Consider the following 17,914-nt stretch of genomic DNA (forward strand, 5'->3'; position numbering starts at 1 on the left):
CGGCTGTCCCGGGGGATGAGGCCTTGTCTCCCCTGCTCTTCGCGTTAGCGATTGAACCCCTGGCCATGGTACTGAAGGAATCGAGGGACTGGAGGGGGATTGTGAGGGGGGGGGGGAGGAGCACTGGCTGTTGCTGTACGCGGACGATTTACTGATTTACTGCTGTATATTGCGGACCTGGCGGGGGGGATGCCAGAGGTGATGAGGATCCTGGGGGAGTTTGGTGACTTGCCCGGCTATAAGCTCAACGTGGGGAAGAGTGAACTGTTTGTGGTGCACATGGGGGACCAGGAGAGAGAGATAGGGGAGCTCCCGCTGAAAAGGGCGGAGAGGAGCTTCAGATACCTGGGAGTCCCGATAGCCAGGAGCTGGGGGGCCCTGCATAGGTTAAACTTTATGAGGCTGGTGGAGCAGATGGAGGAGGAGTTTAGGAGGTGGGATGTGTTACTACTCTCCCTAGTGGGCAGGGTCCAGTCGGTTAAGATGACGGTGCTCCCGAGGTTTTTGTTTCTTTTCCAGTGTTTACCCATCATGATTCCGAAGGCTTTCTTTAGGAGGGTTAATAGGAGCATCTTGGGGTTCGTGTGGGCACAGAAGACCCCGAGAGTGAGGAGGGTATTCTTAGAGGGAGGCAGGGAGGTGGGTGGGCTGGCGTTGCCCAACCTGTGTGGGTATTACTGAGCCGCAAATGTGGCAATGATTCGTCGGTGGGTGAAGGAGGGGGAGGGAGCTGCATGGAAGAGGATGGAGGCAGCGTCCTGTGTGGGCATGAGTTTGGGGGCGCTGGTGACGGCCCCGTTGCCTCTCCCCCCGGCAAGGTACTCTACGAGTCCAGTAGTGGTAGCTACCCTCAAAATCTGGGGGCAGTGGAGGAGGCATGGGGGGAGGTGAAGGCCTCAATTTGGTCCCCGATACGGGGGGAACCACCGGTTTGTACCAGGGAGGATAGATAGATATATAGAACAGTACAGCACAGAACAGGCCCTTCGGCCCTCAATGTTGTGCCGAACAATGATCACCCTACTCAAACCCACATATCCACCCTATACCCGTAACCCAAGCCGCCACGTCTTACCGGGCGGCTGAGGAGAAAGACGCCAACTGCGCATGCGCGGCTGACGTCATCGGCCGCGTCAGCCACCGTGACGCTTGACGTGCGGCCTTGGCGACCAATTCGGGGCGTGTGTCGAGCGTGGTGGGGGGGGTGGGAGAATAGCGGGAGGGCGTGAAAAATGTCGGGAGGCCCTCACGCTATTCTCCCACCCGGCGTGGGGGGCGGAGAATCGCGCCCTCTGCGTTGCATGGAAGAATAAGCAACTCACATTTATGAATCTGACAACAACATCTGAAAGAGTTTCACTTGCACTGAATTTCTGGAATAATGACTGGCTACTAAGTCGGCGAAAACAGCAGCTGTTTAACAAAGAGCAGGTTCCCAGACCAGCCCACTTCAATCAGATAAATGTTTTCTCTCTCGCTGCTGTCTATGTCTGGCCTTAGGTTCAATAAAGAGGATGGGATCCTGGGCTTTATAAATAGCGGTGTATAGCAGAAAAAACAGGAAATCATGCTCAACCAGCCTCCCGTAACAGCCTCCCCGAGTAGGCGCCGGAATGTGGCGACTAGGGGCTTTTCACAGTAATTTCATTTGAAGCCTACTTGTGACAATAAGCGATTTTCATTTCATTTTCATTTTTCAAACACCAGGGGCGGCATTCTCCCCTACCCGGCGTGACGGAGGGTCCCGGAGTAGAGGAGTGGCGCGAACCACTCAGGGGTTGGGCCTCCCCACCTTTGGCCAGCCCCGCGCCGGAGCGGTTGGCACCAGAAGACTGCCGCAAAAAAACCGGCGCCCCCGGCAGCGGGGCTGGCCGAAAGGCTTTCGCCGGTCGGCGCATGCGCGATGTGGGGTTCTCTTCCGCTTCCGCCATGGCGGAGGCTGTGGCGGCCGTGGAGGAGAAATAGTGCACCCAGGGCACTGGCCCGGAGTCTGAGCGGGAGGCCCCGATCGTGGGCCAGGCCACCGTGGGGGCACCCCCCGGGGTTCAATCGCCCCCCCCCAGGACCCCGGGGGCCTGCTCGCGCCGCTGATCCTGCCGTTCCAGAGGTGGTTCAAACCTCGGCGGCGGGAGAGGCCTCCCAGCGGCAGGACTTCGGCCCATCCGGGCTGGAGAATCACCGCAGGGGCCTCTCCGATCGGAGTGGCGAGATTCCCGCCACCGCCACTTCCCGGGTGGCGGAAAATCTCTGCCATGGCGGGGGGTGGGATTTTCGGCGGCCCCAGGCGATTCTCCGACCCTGCTGGGGGGGTCGGAGAATTTCGCCCCAGTTCAGCCCCAGCTGGAATACTGATGAAGGTTTACAGCTACGATGAAGTTTACAGTTACGATGAAGTTTACAGTTACGATGAAGTTTACAGTTACGATGAAGTTTACAGTTACGATGAAGTTTACAGTTACGATGAAGTTTACAGTTACGATGAAGTTTACAGTTACGATGAGGAGCTGGGGGGGTTTTCTCCTTAGAGCAGCAAAGGCCGAGAGGAAATTTGCTCAAGGTGACTAAAGTCACGAGGAAGTTGCAGAATTACCTGAATCCACACTGGTTCCTTGGTGGGACCTGGTGATGTGAGGTTCTCCAGATTCCCATTTCGTTCATAAGTGAAAGTTGTCCCAGCCACCTTGTAGTCTCCATTCCACTGGATTATCCAGCCACCATTCAAAAAATACTTCTCGGGGTCATCGCTCCGCAAGGCAAGGAAGTTTCCTGCTTCAGCAACCTCTTCGATTCGAATCTCACGGGCACCTTCAGGAATTAGCCCAATGTCTACATAACCTATGGATGAGAACACAACTAAGTCAGGGTACAGCGTTAGTTCCATCATACATCTCAGGTTGCAACGATAGTTGGATATAGTCCTGGAGGTTTCATCACAACCTCTAACATCACGGCAGGGTCAAACAGATTTTCTCCCATTTCCATAATTTCTACAGCTAATAAAAATAATATAATAATAATAATAAAAGTGGTTAGCACTGTTGCTTCACAGCGCCACGGACCCGGGTGCGATTCCAGCCTCGGGTCACTGTCTGTGCGGAGCCTGCACGTTCTTCCCGTGTCTGCGTGGGTTTCCTCCGGGTGCTCCGGTTTCCTCCCACAGGGGCTGGTTTAGCTCACTGAGCTAAATCGCTGGCTTTTAAAGCAGACTAAGCAGGCCAGCAGCACGGTTCAATTCCCGTACCAGCCTCCCCGGACAGGCGCCGGAATGTGGCGACTAGGGGCTTTTCACAGTAACTTCATTGAAGCCTACTCGTGACAATAAGCGATTTTCATTTCATTTTTAATTTCACAAGTCTCAAAAGACGTGCTTGTTAGGTGAATTGGACATTCTGAATTCTCCCTCTGTGTACCCGAACAGGCGCTGGAATGTGGCGACTAGGGGATTTTCACAGTATCCTCCTTGCAGTGTTAATGTAAGCCTACTTGTGGGGCAACACGGTGGGGCAGTGGGTTAGCCCTGCAGCCTCACGGCACCGAGGTCCCAGGTTCGATCCCGGCTCTGGGTCACTGTCCGTGTGGAGTTTGCACATTCTCCCCGTGTCTGCGTGGGTTTCGCCCCCACAACCCAAAGAGTAGGGTAGGTATAGGTGTAGGTGGATTGGCCACACTAAATTGCCCCTTAATTGGAAAAAAACGAATTGGGTACTCTAAATTTTTTTTTAAATGTAAGCCTACTTGTGACAATAAAGATTATTATATTATTGACATTGAGGAAGAGTTGCGACATCCAGTCAGAAATAAATCTCTCCTCTCCCATGGTGTGGACTTGTGTCCATTAATAACTTGTCAAAGTCACTTCATGTCGAACCTCATCGGTTTAGACCAGTTTCCAACACGGCTGCCGGCAAACCAATTTGGGCGTTCAAAGCAGACACGTTCATATTGATTTACGTTTGGAAATTCACTTTGTACTTGCTTGTTGAAAGCCAATTACCCTGCTGCTGTGTGTGATTAACTGAATTTTATTTAAAAGACGCCACTCAGATAACAATTCCTGTGAAAATTGTCTGTATAATATAGAAACCAATAAGAGTCAGAAGTATGCAAAGCTTTACAGGCAGCTAGAATGAAAAATTGACAATTTCAATCAGCATTGATTTAAGAATAGATAAAATATTCAGTTCTTCCAAAACTAGATAATCTACGATCCAACTTGAAGCAAAACCAAACGAGAGGAGGCAGTTCTGGGGGGGGGGGGGGGGGGGGGGGGGGGGGACCTTTCCAAAGGTTGAATCAGGGACTAATATTCTCTTCCCCGGATCCTCTGTCCTTTTATCGCATGGCTGCCTAACTTGACAAAATGCAGAACCTGGGGAATTCCAGCTACCCGCTGCTCCGAAAGACAGAACCATCGGAACAACCGAGTCCTTTTCGTTTTTCATCCTCTGTGGTCACAGGGAGAGGCCAATCAGGCCATTCAACCCCTTGATCCTGTTCCATCACTCAATATCATGGTGGATCTTTATCAGAACTCCTTCCACCTGCCTTGGCTCCCTGATCTTTTACACCCTTGCCCGTCAATCTCAGATTTAAAATTATTCACTGACCTCCAGCATCTATTGCTTTGTAAGGGAGACAGTTCCAGACTTTATCACTCTTAGAATGAACAGGAATTTCCCAACTTTTCTCCTGCATGGCCCAGCATCAGGTCATGACCCCCTGTCCGAGATTCTTTCACCATCGGGAAATCTCTAACTACCCGATCAATTCCTGTCAAATTGCAAAATCTCTCAGTTAAATCACACTTTAACCCTACATTCCAGGGAATACTGGCCTAGTTTATTAAATATTTCCAACCGGGAACATTCTAGCAATCTGTTGACAGGTGCATGGTTGTGAGTTTAGATGCAAATCAGAGATTGGGTTAATCTAGCCTGTCCCTTTAAGACCACAATCAGTTACCCTGTATGGGAAGAGGTTGAATCAAGAACTTGAGAAGGTCAAAGGCTCTATGCCAAACCCATGAATGGATGTCGCTGAGATTTAGCAGAATATTGAGAATGGGTTGTCACATGGTTTGGGGAAGTAAACATCCGAAACCTTGCTGCCCGTACCCCAGCTTGCACCTCGTCCCATCACCCCCCCCCCCCCCCCCCCCCCCCCCCCCCCCCAGCGCCCACTGCTTTACACTGACCCAATCCCTGAATGCTTCAATTGAGAAATTCTCATCCTTGTGTTGGAATTCCTTCAGCCTGCAGCCCCTACAAATCCCTCGGATGTCAGCATCTCACCAGCTGTGGCCTCCCGAACATAAGAGTCACGGAGGTTGACAGCATGGAAACAGGCCCTTCGGCCCAACCTCTCCATGCCGCCCAGTTTTTACCACCAAGCTGGTCCCAAATGCCCGCATTTGGCCCATATCCCTCTACACCCATCTTACCCATATAACTATCCAAAAGCTTTTTAATAGACAAAACTGCTGGGCGACACGGTGGCGCAGTGGTTAGCACTGCTGCCTACGGCGCTGAGGACCCGGGTTCGATCCCGGCTCTGGGTCACTGTCCGTGTGGAGTTTGCACATTCTCCCCGTGCCTGCGTGGGTTTCAACCCCCACAACCCAAAGATGTGCTGGTTAGGTGGATTGGCCACGCTAAATTGCCCCTTACTTGGAAGAAAATATTTGGGTACTCTAAATTTCTTTTTTTAAAAGACAAAAATTGTAGCCGCCTCTATCACTGCCTCTGGCAGCTCGTTCCAAACACTCACCACCCTCTGTATGAAAGAATTTCCCTTCTGGACCCTTTTGTATCACTCCCCTCTCACCTTAAACCTATGCCCTCTTGTTTCAGACTCCTCTACCATTGAGAAAAGATGTTGACCATCTACCTTATCTACACCCCTCATTACTTTATAGACCTCGACAAGATCACCCCTAAGCCTCCTACGTTCCAGCATCTCTCACTTCCTTCGCCCCATGATTGATGGGCATGGCTTCAGCTACCCCAGCCCAAACTCTGGAATTGCCATCCTCGACCTCTCAACCTCTCTCTCCTTCAAGATGCTCCTTACTGCCTAACTCTTTGATCAAGCATTTGATCACCTGTTCTACTACCATCTCCACTTGTGGCTCATTGACAAATCTTGTTTGATTATACTCGGGATGGGAAAGCTGCTATATCATTACCCGTTTTTGTTGAAAGCACAGACCAATCTTACCCAGGCCTTCGGTTTTATCAAATGTCTTCTTTACTGTCTTGCAGGTGGACCCGTTTCCCTGACAGACTCCGCAGCGATCCTCGAGCGCATTGGAATCAATTTCATAATCACAACCTACGTTCTGAAACAGAAAATCCGAGTTAGCATTTTGTGCGCGAGTTCTGCAGTTTATGGAGTTTCACTTCGGCAAACTTTTGCATTAAAAAACAACTCACTTTCTTGCTCTTGTGTTAAGATCGAATTTAATTGACTCCGACCTCAACCATTTGTTCTCATTATGTCTGATAACAAGCCTTTACTCAACCTTTTCATTTACAATTAATTCACTTAAATAATAATTTATTTTCATGAAAAATAATTCCACATACTTCGAATTGGGCTGTTAATTCACTTAAATAATAATTTATTTTCTTTTTTTTTTAAATATAATTTTTATTGGAATTTTTTACAGAAAATATAAAACATAACGACAAACAATGAAATGCAACAAAATAACCCATAATAACTGTGACACCCCAGACCGTATCGACGCATGTATCCCATCCCCCCACCCCCCCCAACCCCAATGAACAACAGAAGAACTTTAAAATATATTAAAATTAAATAAACAATCATAGTCATTGTCCCCCCCCCCCCCCCCCCCCCCCCCCCCCCCCCTCCCTCCCCCCTTCCCCTCCCCGGGTTGCTGCTGTTACTGTCCCTGTACCCTATCGTTGAGCCAGAAAGTCGAGAAAAGGTTGCCACCGCCTAAAGAACCCTTGTACCGACCCTCTCAGGGCGAATTTGACCTTCTCTAGCTTAATGAAAACCGCCATGTCATTGATCCAGGTCTCCACGCTTGGGGGCCTCGCATCCTTCCATTGTAGCATGATCCTTCGCCGGGCTACTAGGGACGCAAAGGCCAGCACACCGGCCTCTTTCACCTCCTGCACTCCCGGCTCCACCCCAACCCCAAAAATCGCGAGTCCCCATCCTGGCTTGACCCTGGATCCCACCACCCTCGACACCGTCCTCGCCACCCCCTTCCAGAACTCCTCCAGTGCCTGGCATGCCCAGAACATATGGGCATGGTTCGCTGGACTCCCCGAACACCTGACACACCTGTCTTCACCCCCAAAGAACCTACTCATCCTCGTCCCAGTCATGTGGGCCCTATGCAGCACCTTGAATTGGATGAGGCTAAGCCGCGCACACGAGGAGGAAGAATTAACCCTCTCCAGGGCATCAGCCCATGTCCCGTCTTCGATCTGTTCCCCCAGTTCCCCCTCCCACTTAGCTTTCAGCTCCTCTACTGACGCCTCCTCCGCCTCCTGCATAACCTTGTAGATATCAGATATCTTCCCCTCTCCGACCCAGACCCCCGAAAGCACCCTGTCACTCACCCCCCTCGCGGGAAGCGAAGGGAATCCCTCCACCTGCCGCCTAGCAAATGCCTTTACCTGCAGATACCTGAACATGTTCCCCGGGGGAGCCCAAATTTCTCCTCCAACTCCCCCAGACTCGCAAACCTCCCATCAATAAACAGGTCCCTCAGCTGTCTGATGCCCGCTCTGTGCCAACCCTGAAATCCCCCATCAATGTTCCCCGGGACGAACCTATGGTTCCCCCTTAACGGAGCCTCCATCGAGCCCCCCACTTCTCCCCTATGTCGCCTCCACTGCCCCCAAATCTTGAGGGTAGCCGCCACCACCGGACTCGTGGTATACCTCGTAGGAGGGAGCGGCCATGGCGCCGTTACCAGGGCCCCCAGGCTTGTATCTCCACAGGACGCCATTACCCACTTGCGCACCATCGGCACATTGGCCGCCCAATAATACCCCGAGAGATTGGGTAACACCAGCCCCCCCTCATCTCTACCCCACTCCAAGAAGACCCTCTTCACCCTCGGGGTCCCATGCGCCCAAACAAAGCTCATGATGCTGCGAGTCACCCTTCTAAAAAAGGCCCTAGGGATAAAGATGGGCAAACACTGAAAAAGGAACAAGAACCTCGGGAGAACCGTCATTTTGACGGACTGCACTCTACCCGCCAACGATAGCGGCACCATGTCCCACCTTTTAAATTCCTCCTCCATCTGCTCCACCAGCCTGGTAAAATTAAGCTTATGGAGAGTCCCCCAACTCCTGGCCACCTGCACCCCCAGGTATCTGAAACTCTTCACTGCCCTCTTAAATGGGAGTCTCCCAATTCCCTCCTCCTGATCACACGGGTGTACTACAAATACCTCACTCTTGCCTAAATTTAACTTATAGCCCGAGAATCCCCCAAATTCCGCTAACAGCTCCATCACCCCCGGCATTCCCCCCTCTGGGTCCGCCACATACAACAGCAGGTCGTCCGCATACAGCGATACACGATGTTCCTCCCCACCCCGCACCAGACCCCTCCATCTCCCTGACTCCCTCAATGCCATAGCCAAAGGTTCAATCGCCAGTGCAAAGAGCAGGGGGACAGGGGGCACCCCTGCCTGGTCCCACGGTAGAGCCTGAAGTACTCTGATCTCCTTCCATTGGTAACTACACTTGCCATCGGGGCCTTGTAGAGCAACCTCACCCATTTGATGAATCCCTCCCCGAATCCGAACCGCTCCAGCACCTCCCACAGATACCCCCACTGAACTCTATCAAACGTTTTCTCCGCATCCAGCGCCACCACTATCTCCGCCTCCGCCTCCACTGCCGGCATCATAATAACATTTAGCAGTCTCCGCACATTCGTGTTGAGCTGCCGTCCCTTGACAAATCCTGTCTGATCCTTGTGTATCACCCCTGGCACACAGTCCTCTATCCTGGTGGCCAGGATCTTCGCCAGCAACTTAGCGTCAACATTGAGGAGCGAGATAGGCCTGTATGATCCACACTGCAAGGGGTCCTTATCCCGCTTTAGGATCAGAGAGATCAGTGCCCGCGACATCGTCGGGGGCAAAGCCCCCCCCTCCCATGCCTCATTGAAAGCTCGCACCAACAGGGGGCCCACCAGATCCGCATACTTTTTATAAAATTCCACCGGGAACCCGTCCGGCCCCGGCGCCTTACCTGACTGCATTTGTCCAATCCCCCTGACTAGCTCCTCCAATTCTATCGGCGCCTCCAGCCCCTCTACCAGCTCCTCTTGAACCCTTGGGAAACATAGCCTGTTCATGAAGCTCTCCATCCCCCCTCTCCCCATCGGAGGTTCTGACCGGTACAGTACCTCGTAGAAGTCCCTAAAGACCCCATTTACTTCTGTCCCCTTCTGCACTACATTCCCACCCCTATCCGTCACTCCACCAATTTCCCTAGCCGCATCTCGCCGGCGGAGCTGATGCGCCAACATCCTGCTCGCCTTCTCCCCATACTCATATACCGTGCCCTGCGACCTCCTCCACTGTGTCTCCGCCTTTCTGGTGGTCAACAAGTCAAATTTGGCCTGCAAACTACGCCGTTCCCCCAGCAACCCCTCCTCCGGTGCCTCCGCGTATCTCCTGTCCACATCCAGGAGCTCCCTCACCAGTCTCTCCCTCTCCTTCCTCTCCCTCCTTTCCCTATGGGCCCGGATGGAGATCAGCTCCCCCCGGATCACTGCTTTCAGAGCCTCCCAGACCATTCCCACCCGGACCTCCCCCGTGTCGTTGGTATCCAGATACCCCTCAATACTTCCCCGGACCCTCCTACACACCTCCTCATCAGCCAGCATCCCCACATCCAGGCGCCAGAGCGGGCGCTGGTCCCGCGCCTCCCCCATCTCCAGATCAACCCAGTGCGGAGCATGGTCTGAAATCGCTATGGCCGAATACTCTGCATCCTGCACCTTCGGGATCAATCCCCTGCTCAGGACGAAAAAATCTATTCGGGAATAGACCCTATGGACATGGGAGAAAAAGGAATACTCCCGCGCTCTCGGCCTCCCAAACCTCCAGGGATCCACCCCTCCCATCTGGTCCATAAACCCCCTCAGCACTTCGGCCGCCGCCGGTCTCCTACCCATCCTTGAATTGGACCGGTCCAGTGGGGGATCCAGCACTGTGTTACAGTCTCCCCCCATGATCAGGCCCCCTGCCTCCAGGTCCGGAATGCGGCCCAACAAGCGCCTCATGAAGCCGGCATCATCCCAATTCGGGGCATATACATTAACCAGTACCACCTTCTCTCCCTGCAGCCTACCCTTCACCATAATATATCTACCCTCTTTGTCCGACACCACCTCAGCCACCTCGAACGCCACCCTCTTCCCCACCAGAATCGCCACCCCCCGGTTCTTCGCGTCCAATCCTGAGTGAAAAACCTGCCCCACCCACCTCTTCCACAGACGAACCTGGTCCGCCACCTTCAAGTGGGTCTCCTGGAGCATAGCCACGTCCGCCTTCAGCCCCTTCAGATGAGAAAATACCCTGGTTCTTTTAACCGGCCCATTCAGCCCCCTCACGTTCCTGGTAATCAGCCGGATCAGAGGGCACCCCGCCCCGCTCCCCCGCCGGCTAGCCATAGCTTATCGACTACTCGCCCCAGGCCAGCTCGCCCCGCCTGACCCGTTCCCCATGGCGATAACGCCTCTCCTCTACCCCCCCTGGCCCACACCAGCTCCTTCCTGGCCATTCCAGCAGCAACCCGGTATCCCCCACCCCCCCCCCCCCCCCCCCCAACCCCCCCCCAGGCTAGGACCCCTCCTAGCCGCGACGCACCCTCCATGGTACTTCCGTGAGTCAGCTGACTTCTGCTGACCCGGCAGCTCCCGCCAAAATCCATCTCCTCCCGGCATGGGGTCATCCCCCTCTTGCCACACCTCCTTGGCACCGCTTCAGCGGGGGAAAGAAAACCAGTGAAGGCCACGCCCCCACCTCCAGCTCCGCCCCCCCGCCCCGCAGCGCGGACATCCAGAGGAAAGCCCGCGCTTTCACACTGCCACACCCCACCCTTCTGACGCAGCTCCTCAAAATCCAGTTTCACCCCAACCCCCGGCCCCGTACAGAAGAGAACATATAAAGCACATACCACCAACGTTCCCCACATACCCCACACCCATACCCAACAGACAAACCCACCCGGAAACAGAGCAAAAAGAAAACCAGCATAAAAATAACACCTGTCAAAATTGAAGAACAGCAACAGCGAAAACAGCAACGGCCATAGTGTGTCCCCAGACCCTAGTTCGAGTCCAGCTTCTCCGCCTGTACAAAGGCCCATGCCTCCTCCGGGGACCCGAAGTAGTGGTGCCGGTCCTTATATGTCAACCACAGACGCGCAGGCTGCAGCATTCCAAATCTGATCTGCTTGGCATGCAGCACCGCCTTCGTCCGGTTGAACCCGGCCCGCCGCTTTGCCACCTCCGCACTCCAGTCCTGGTAGATTCGCACCACCGAATTCTCCCACTTGCTGCTCCTCTCTTTCTTGGCCCAGCGCAGCTCACACTCCCGGTCACTAAATCGATGGAACCGCACCAGCACCGCCCTCGGGGGCTCATTTGCCTTAGGCCTCCTGGCCAGCACTCTGTGAGCTCCCTCGAGCTCCAGGGGCAAATGGAAGGACCCCGCTCCCATCAACGAGCTCAACATCGTGATCACGTACGACGGGAGATCCGACCCCTCCAGCCCCTCCGCCAGGCCCAGGATCCTCAAATTATTTCGCCTCATGCGAACGTCCAGCTCCTCCAAGCGGTCTTGCCACTTCTTGTGAAGTGCCTCGTACAACTCCACTTTCCCCACGAGGACCACGGCCTCCTCCTCCCTCTCAGCGGCCTGCTGCTGCAACTCCCGGATAGACACCTCCTGTGCCGCCTGGGTCCCAAGCAGCTTGTTTGTAGTCGCATTCAGGGAGTCCAGCAACTCAGCCTTCAGCTCCGCAAAACAGCGCAGAAGAGAGGCTTGCTGCTCCTGCGCCCACTTCCACCAGTCCTCGGGTGTTCCGCCGGCCGCCATTTTGTCTTTCTTCCCCCGCTTTTCTTGGGGAGCTGCTGCAGCTTTTTCCTTTGCCCCACTCCGGGTGAGCACCATAAATTATGGGGAATGCTCCTCTAGACACCTTCCCCACTGGGATTCGTCGGGACAGCGTCGACTGCTGCTAGAATTCAGCTTTCATAAAGGCCCTCAAGTCAGCTTGAGACCTATAAGCTGGCCCTTCCCCCGCTTGCCTGCTTGCAGAGGCTTTTGTTTGCTGCTGCTTCCGCCCAATCTTGCACTGTTTCTGAGGGTCTGATAACCAAGAAACATACTATTCCTGGGGGAAAGTACTCCTCGAACCTTCACCTACGCCTTTTCATCGAAATTCCAACCCATGCCGCCCAAAAAAGAGCTCTTTTCTGTAACCTTGGGCAGGAGCTGCCTCTGTGTGCTCACTCACTCCATGCTGCACACCGGAAGTCTAATAATTTATTTTCGTGAAAAATAATTCTACATACTTCGAATTGGGCTGTTAATTCACTTAAATAATAATTTATTTTCATGAAAAATAATTCTACATACTTCGAATTGGGATGCAGATTTCATTCATCTCATCAATCATACAGTGCAATACTTTAAAGCTCTGTCACTCACCGATTAAAATCCTCGATCAGGTATCCTGTTTTACTTAAATTCTAAAAAAGGTAGACTCAACTGAGTGATTGGCTGACTGAGGTCACTTTATTCAATGCACCACTATATGGCATTATCATCACTGTCACTGGGTCCAAATCCTTAAACTCCCTCCCTAACAGCACTGTGGGTGCACCTACACCACATGGACTGCAGCGGGTCAAGAAGGCGGCTCACCACCACCTTCTCGAGGGGAATTAGGGATGGGAAACGAAGGCTAGCCTGCCAGCGATGCCCACGCTCTGTGAAAAAAAAATGACGAAGCATTCAAAAACCGTACCCTTCTATCACGGCGACGGAATTGTGACGCAAGAGAAACGTCATCAAGAGTGTGGCCTGTGCTCCCTCCTTAACCCACCCAATTCTACTGTGTTTAATTCGAGGTGTTGCAATGTTGCTCCGGAGTTGCTCCAGTTAACAACTAAGACAGTGCCAACTGAGTGTCCAGGCTGATGAGTTCATGCCCTGTATGGATCCACTCACTCCCTTCACCTACTGGAAAATTGGCAAAAACCAGCACCAGCAGATTCTCCATGGCGTTGCTCACAGGCGATCCTAGGTTGTGATATTTAGCTGCAGACTCAAGCTTCTTGCACTGAATGGACACAGCCAGATAAAGCTGGAGCTGTCAGGGTCAATTACTGAGGACAATGTCGCCATTTGTAAGTTTCAAGCTTTGAGTCAATGGCAATTTCTGATCTTATTTCTTACTTTTCTGTATCTGAAACTAAGTGTGACAGCTAGGGTGGGATTTGATGCCCCTTCTCCCGGAGGCACATTTAGAGGCAGAGGGCATTTAATTAGGTGGAACGATACTGGATTAGGAGGACCCTGCTGTTTCTCATAGAATTTACAGTGTAGAAGGAGGCCATTCAGCCCATTGAGTTTGCACCGGTCCTTGGAAGGAACACCCTACTAAAGCCCACGCCCCTGCCTGCTTGAGGGACGCAGCTTTGGGAATGGTAAAGGGTCTGGGGGATGCTGAGGATCAACTACCTGCCCTTGCTGCTGACCCTCAACTCCACAAACCCCACCCCGTGATCCCCCATCCCACCATCACTCACCTGCAGCCTTCTAGTGATTCGTTCATGGGATGTGGGCATTGCCTGGGTCCCTCAGTGATCGTAGGTCTCCCAAGGCGTTAATGGCAGCTGCCACCGCTCCCACTGGCAGTGTCTACAATAGATAGCTGAAGGCCCTAACTAGCTGGAAGCTTTCGGGGCGGGGGGGGCAGATTTCTACCCCCAGGTGTGGTGATATGCCAATGGGCTATATCAGTGGGATGGTGTGGGACCTCCAACCAGCAGGTGGTGGTACAGACACACCATAGAACATAGAACATACAGTGCAGAAGGAGTCCACTCAAGTCTGCACCGACTCACTTAAGCCCTCACTTCCACCCTATCCCCGTAACCCAATAACCCCTCCTAACCTTTTTGGTCATTAAGGGCAATTTATCCTGGCCAATCCACCTAACCTGCACGTCTTTGGACTGTGGGAGGAAACCGGAGCACCCGGAGGAAACCCACGCAGACACGGGGAGAACGTGCAGACTCCGCACAGACAGTGACCCAGCGGGGAATCGAACCTGGGACCCTGCCGCTGTGAAGCCACAGTGCTAGCCACTGGTGCTACCGTGCTGCCCATGCAGCCTCCAGACCAAGGTCATGTGACCTGGGACCTGGATATAAAGGGAGGCACATCCGGCCATCTGGAGAACAAGATTGAGAGGGTAATAAGACGTACATGCAATTGGTCAGCAGAAGGTATATGTTCCAGAGGAGCAGCAAGACTCCATGATAACGTGCTCTGTATCAGATTGCCATTCTACCGCACAGGACACAATAAAAGGATCCTGGTTTGGACAGATCAAAGTGTTTGGTGAGTTCTTCATAAAGTATAAGGAACCAAACACAACACCAGGGTCCTTGATCCTGGGGAAGGCCTGCCGTTGACCACTTAATACTGGGCTGGCCTTCTCCAAAGGAGGCAAGTCAAGCCTTTCATTGGCTCGCCAGCCAGCAAAGGAGAACCCTGTCTGCCGTCTGCATTAAATATTAGACCAAGAGTGTGATAAAGGCACAGCAGATACACGACTGGTATTGCTCACGCCCGTACCTAATGTGAAATGGCTCAAGTTATATAACCAATAGTCTCGCTCTCTACAAAAAGGAGAGCTACCTCGGGTAAATGCAAATTACTGCAGATGCTGAATTCTGAAACCTAAATAGAAAATGCAGGCCATTTCCTCAGCATGTCTGACAGCATCTATGGAGAGAGAACGGAGCTGGCGTTTCGAGTCCGGATGATGCTGAGATAGCTGGGGTACCTGGAGGACTGCGGCTAATCACCTACGTACCTATTACACACGTAGGGACACCATTTAAGTCTTCTCACAGATAGGCTAAAGGCATTAGTATGGTACATCTGGCTTCTAATCGGACCTGTCCCTTTAAGGCAACTGTTCAGGTATTCTCATGTGAAAAATAATTTAACTTTAACAAATGCAGTTAATTAAAGAATGCCTGTAAACCGTGAGGGTCGTTTAGAGGTCAGCAGTTAGTTGCTTTATGTTCCATGTCAATGATTGCCTTTATTTCTCCTTTAGACACTCTGAGTAATAACCTCTGGGGTTCCACAATGTGCGTTAAATACGAAGGAGCTTCAACGATGCAGAAAAGATGCAAAAGGTGAGCCAGATTATTTGATTTAAAAGTTATCTTTCCCTGGATAACTGTCTGAACAGATATCAGCTCCATCTGAAAGTTCGGAGTCAATTTGAATCCTCATCAATAATTCATGAGGATCACCTCTCAAGATTTCTGGAATGTCATAAAGGCCAAAACCCCAGAAATCCTGGTGCCTGCATCTGTTTAATTGATCAGAAAATGAGTGAATTAACGAGAGGGTAAAATGCAAAAACAAACAGGTCTCTTAGGCAAAAGAAAATCAATCAGCATTCTTAATCTACCCAATAATGAGTTGCAATGCATTTGAAAGAAGGCACTGAAGATTGTGACAGTGTAAGTACTTTCAGGAATGCATTACCGCAGCAATGACACTTTATCTTTATCTGGTTGCACAATTTGAACCGGCGAGCTCACCGCTGCCTTGTTGCGACAGTTATTCCATTCATGTTCTGTTTTGATTTCCTTTGTGCTATTGATATGATCCACTTTGTAAATCTCTGCAGCAATTATTGCAAAGTCTCGCTTAATGAGCAGCGGGAACGCAGCATGAAAGAGGTTTTCACTCCAACGAGCTGGAGATTGCAGACAGCAGCGGCTATCTGTCTGGTTTCTGAGTTGTGAAATTGACCCGTAAGTGTCTAAATGGCAAGTGCCAATGAAGCAGCCGGACAATGCACCCAATCTTCAGCTTAAATGAGTTTCTTACAAGAGCTCTTTCTCACGGAATTGCTGGCGTTATCTCTTCTGTACATTTCTACAACTCAAACGATGTTTCAACCTCTGGAGCAGAGATCCTGGGAATTTCAATTCCATTAGACCCTGGTTTACCAGTGGAAATGGTCATCACTCTGTGAAAAATGTTCCAGAAAATATAGCCGCAGGCTCCTTGGCCACGGAAACCCTGATCAACACCCAGTAGGTCTTTACTTCTCGAGGCAAACGAGTCTTTATGATACAACCGTCCCTTTTACCCCCCTGGCCAAACTTTCTATGTCCATTTTCACCTCTCTTGTGTGACTGTCAAAGAGAGAGTTCACCCTCTTTGTGTCTAATGGAGATCAGGACGATGGGCAATGATCTGACCCAAACAACCTGAACATGTCATACCAGCACGGGCACACCCAGAACAGTGCCCCTGGTGTGTAGATGTTCAAAGTGTGGGCATCACCTGTGCAGCCCACAATATCGGCATTTTCATTGGATGCTTTGGCATTTTGAGGCTTTCTGTTCTCCTGAGAACTAGACTCAAGATTGTGAGATGAGCGTCCCTACTCCTGGGGCCTCCGCCTGTAATTTATGATTCCGCACCCAAACATACATGGAAGATTTCTTCCCATTTACCCCTTGTTGGTTGAAATCACTCCGTACCTTGCAGATTCCATTGATGCACATGTCCCGACTGGCGTTTCCCTCAAAACATGGCGTTCCATCAATCACGGCGTCCAACATCTTCTCTGAAAAGTAACCGTCCACGGGTCGACAGTGCAGCTCACATGGGTTAACTAAGGGGAGACACCGTGGGAAAAAGTTACATCAATTTCAACTATGACAAAATCCCAGTGTTAATCCAGATTACAGTAAGAAGTCTTACAACACCAGGTTAAAATCCAACAGGTTTGTTTCAAACACGAGCTTTCGGAGCACAGCTATGGGTTGTGGGGGTGAAACCCACGCAAACACTGGGAGAATGTGCAAACTCCACACGGACAGTGACCTAGGGCCGGGATCGAACCTGGGACCTCGGCGCTGTGAGGCAGCAGGGCTAACCCACTGCGCCACCGTGCTGCCTCACACAGAGTAAATGCTTCTATCCGCAGATAATCACTAATAAATTCAATAGGGAATTCAGGGGAAATTCTTTAGTAGTGAGAACGTGGAACTCGCTACCACGTGATTGGTTGAGGAGAATAGCATAGATACATTTATGAGGGAACCAGATAAACACAATGGAGGAAGGAACAGAAGGATATGCTGATCTGGGGAGAGATAGACGGAGGCCCATGTGGGTCATAAACACCTGAATGACCCGTCTCCCTGCTCAAATACTTTGCGATTCTTTGCACTAACAAAATGTCACAGGAATCCCCATTTCACTTGCAGACAGCAGTTTGTTTACGTTGGTGAACCTGGTTTTGGGTCAGAGTCTCAGAGTTTGCATTGTGAAACTTAAGTTTTTCAATAAATCTTTAAGCATCGGCTGGCCAAACAGCGAAGCAATCCATAATCACAGTTCTCCTCTTGTATGACGAACATGGCAAAAGGGAGACATGAAGATTGTTTTTTAAAATTTAGAGTATCCAATTCATTTCTTTTCCAATTAAGGGCAATTTAGAGTGGCCAATCCACCTACTCTGCACATTTTTGGGTTGTGGGGGCGAAACCCACGCAGACACGGGGAGAATGTGCAAACTGCACACGGACAGTGACCCGGGGCCGGGATCGAACCCTGGTCCTCAGCGCC

At 51.6% G+C, this 17,914-nt stretch overlaps 1 protein-coding gene across 1 annotated transcript in view; it reads right to left on the reverse strand.

The window, feature by feature from the left end:
• The window catches only part of LOC119974820 (A disintegrin and metalloproteinase with thrombospondin motifs 7-like), a 194,993-nt gene that overhangs the window by 98,257 nt on the left and 78,822 nt on the right, over positions 1 to 17,914 (reverse strand). The window contains exons 12-14 of the mRNA XM_038814090.1: positions 16,822 to 16,955; positions 6,217 to 6,337; positions 2,591 to 2,835 (exon numbers count right to left, since the gene is read on the reverse strand). Coding sequence (XP_038670018.1) covers positions 2,591 to 2,835; positions 6,217 to 6,337; positions 16,822 to 16,955 — 500 coding nt within the window. The remainder of the gene's footprint in view (positions 1 to 2,590; positions 2,836 to 6,216; positions 6,338 to 16,821; positions 16,956 to 17,914) is intronic.

This window comes from Scyliorhinus canicula, chromosome 12, assembly GCF_902713615.1.
Source record: "Scyliorhinus canicula chromosome 12, sScyCan1.1, whole genome shotgun sequence".
NCBI lineage: Eukaryota > Metazoa > Chordata > Chondrichthyes > Carcharhiniformes > Scyliorhinidae > Scyliorhinus > Scyliorhinus canicula.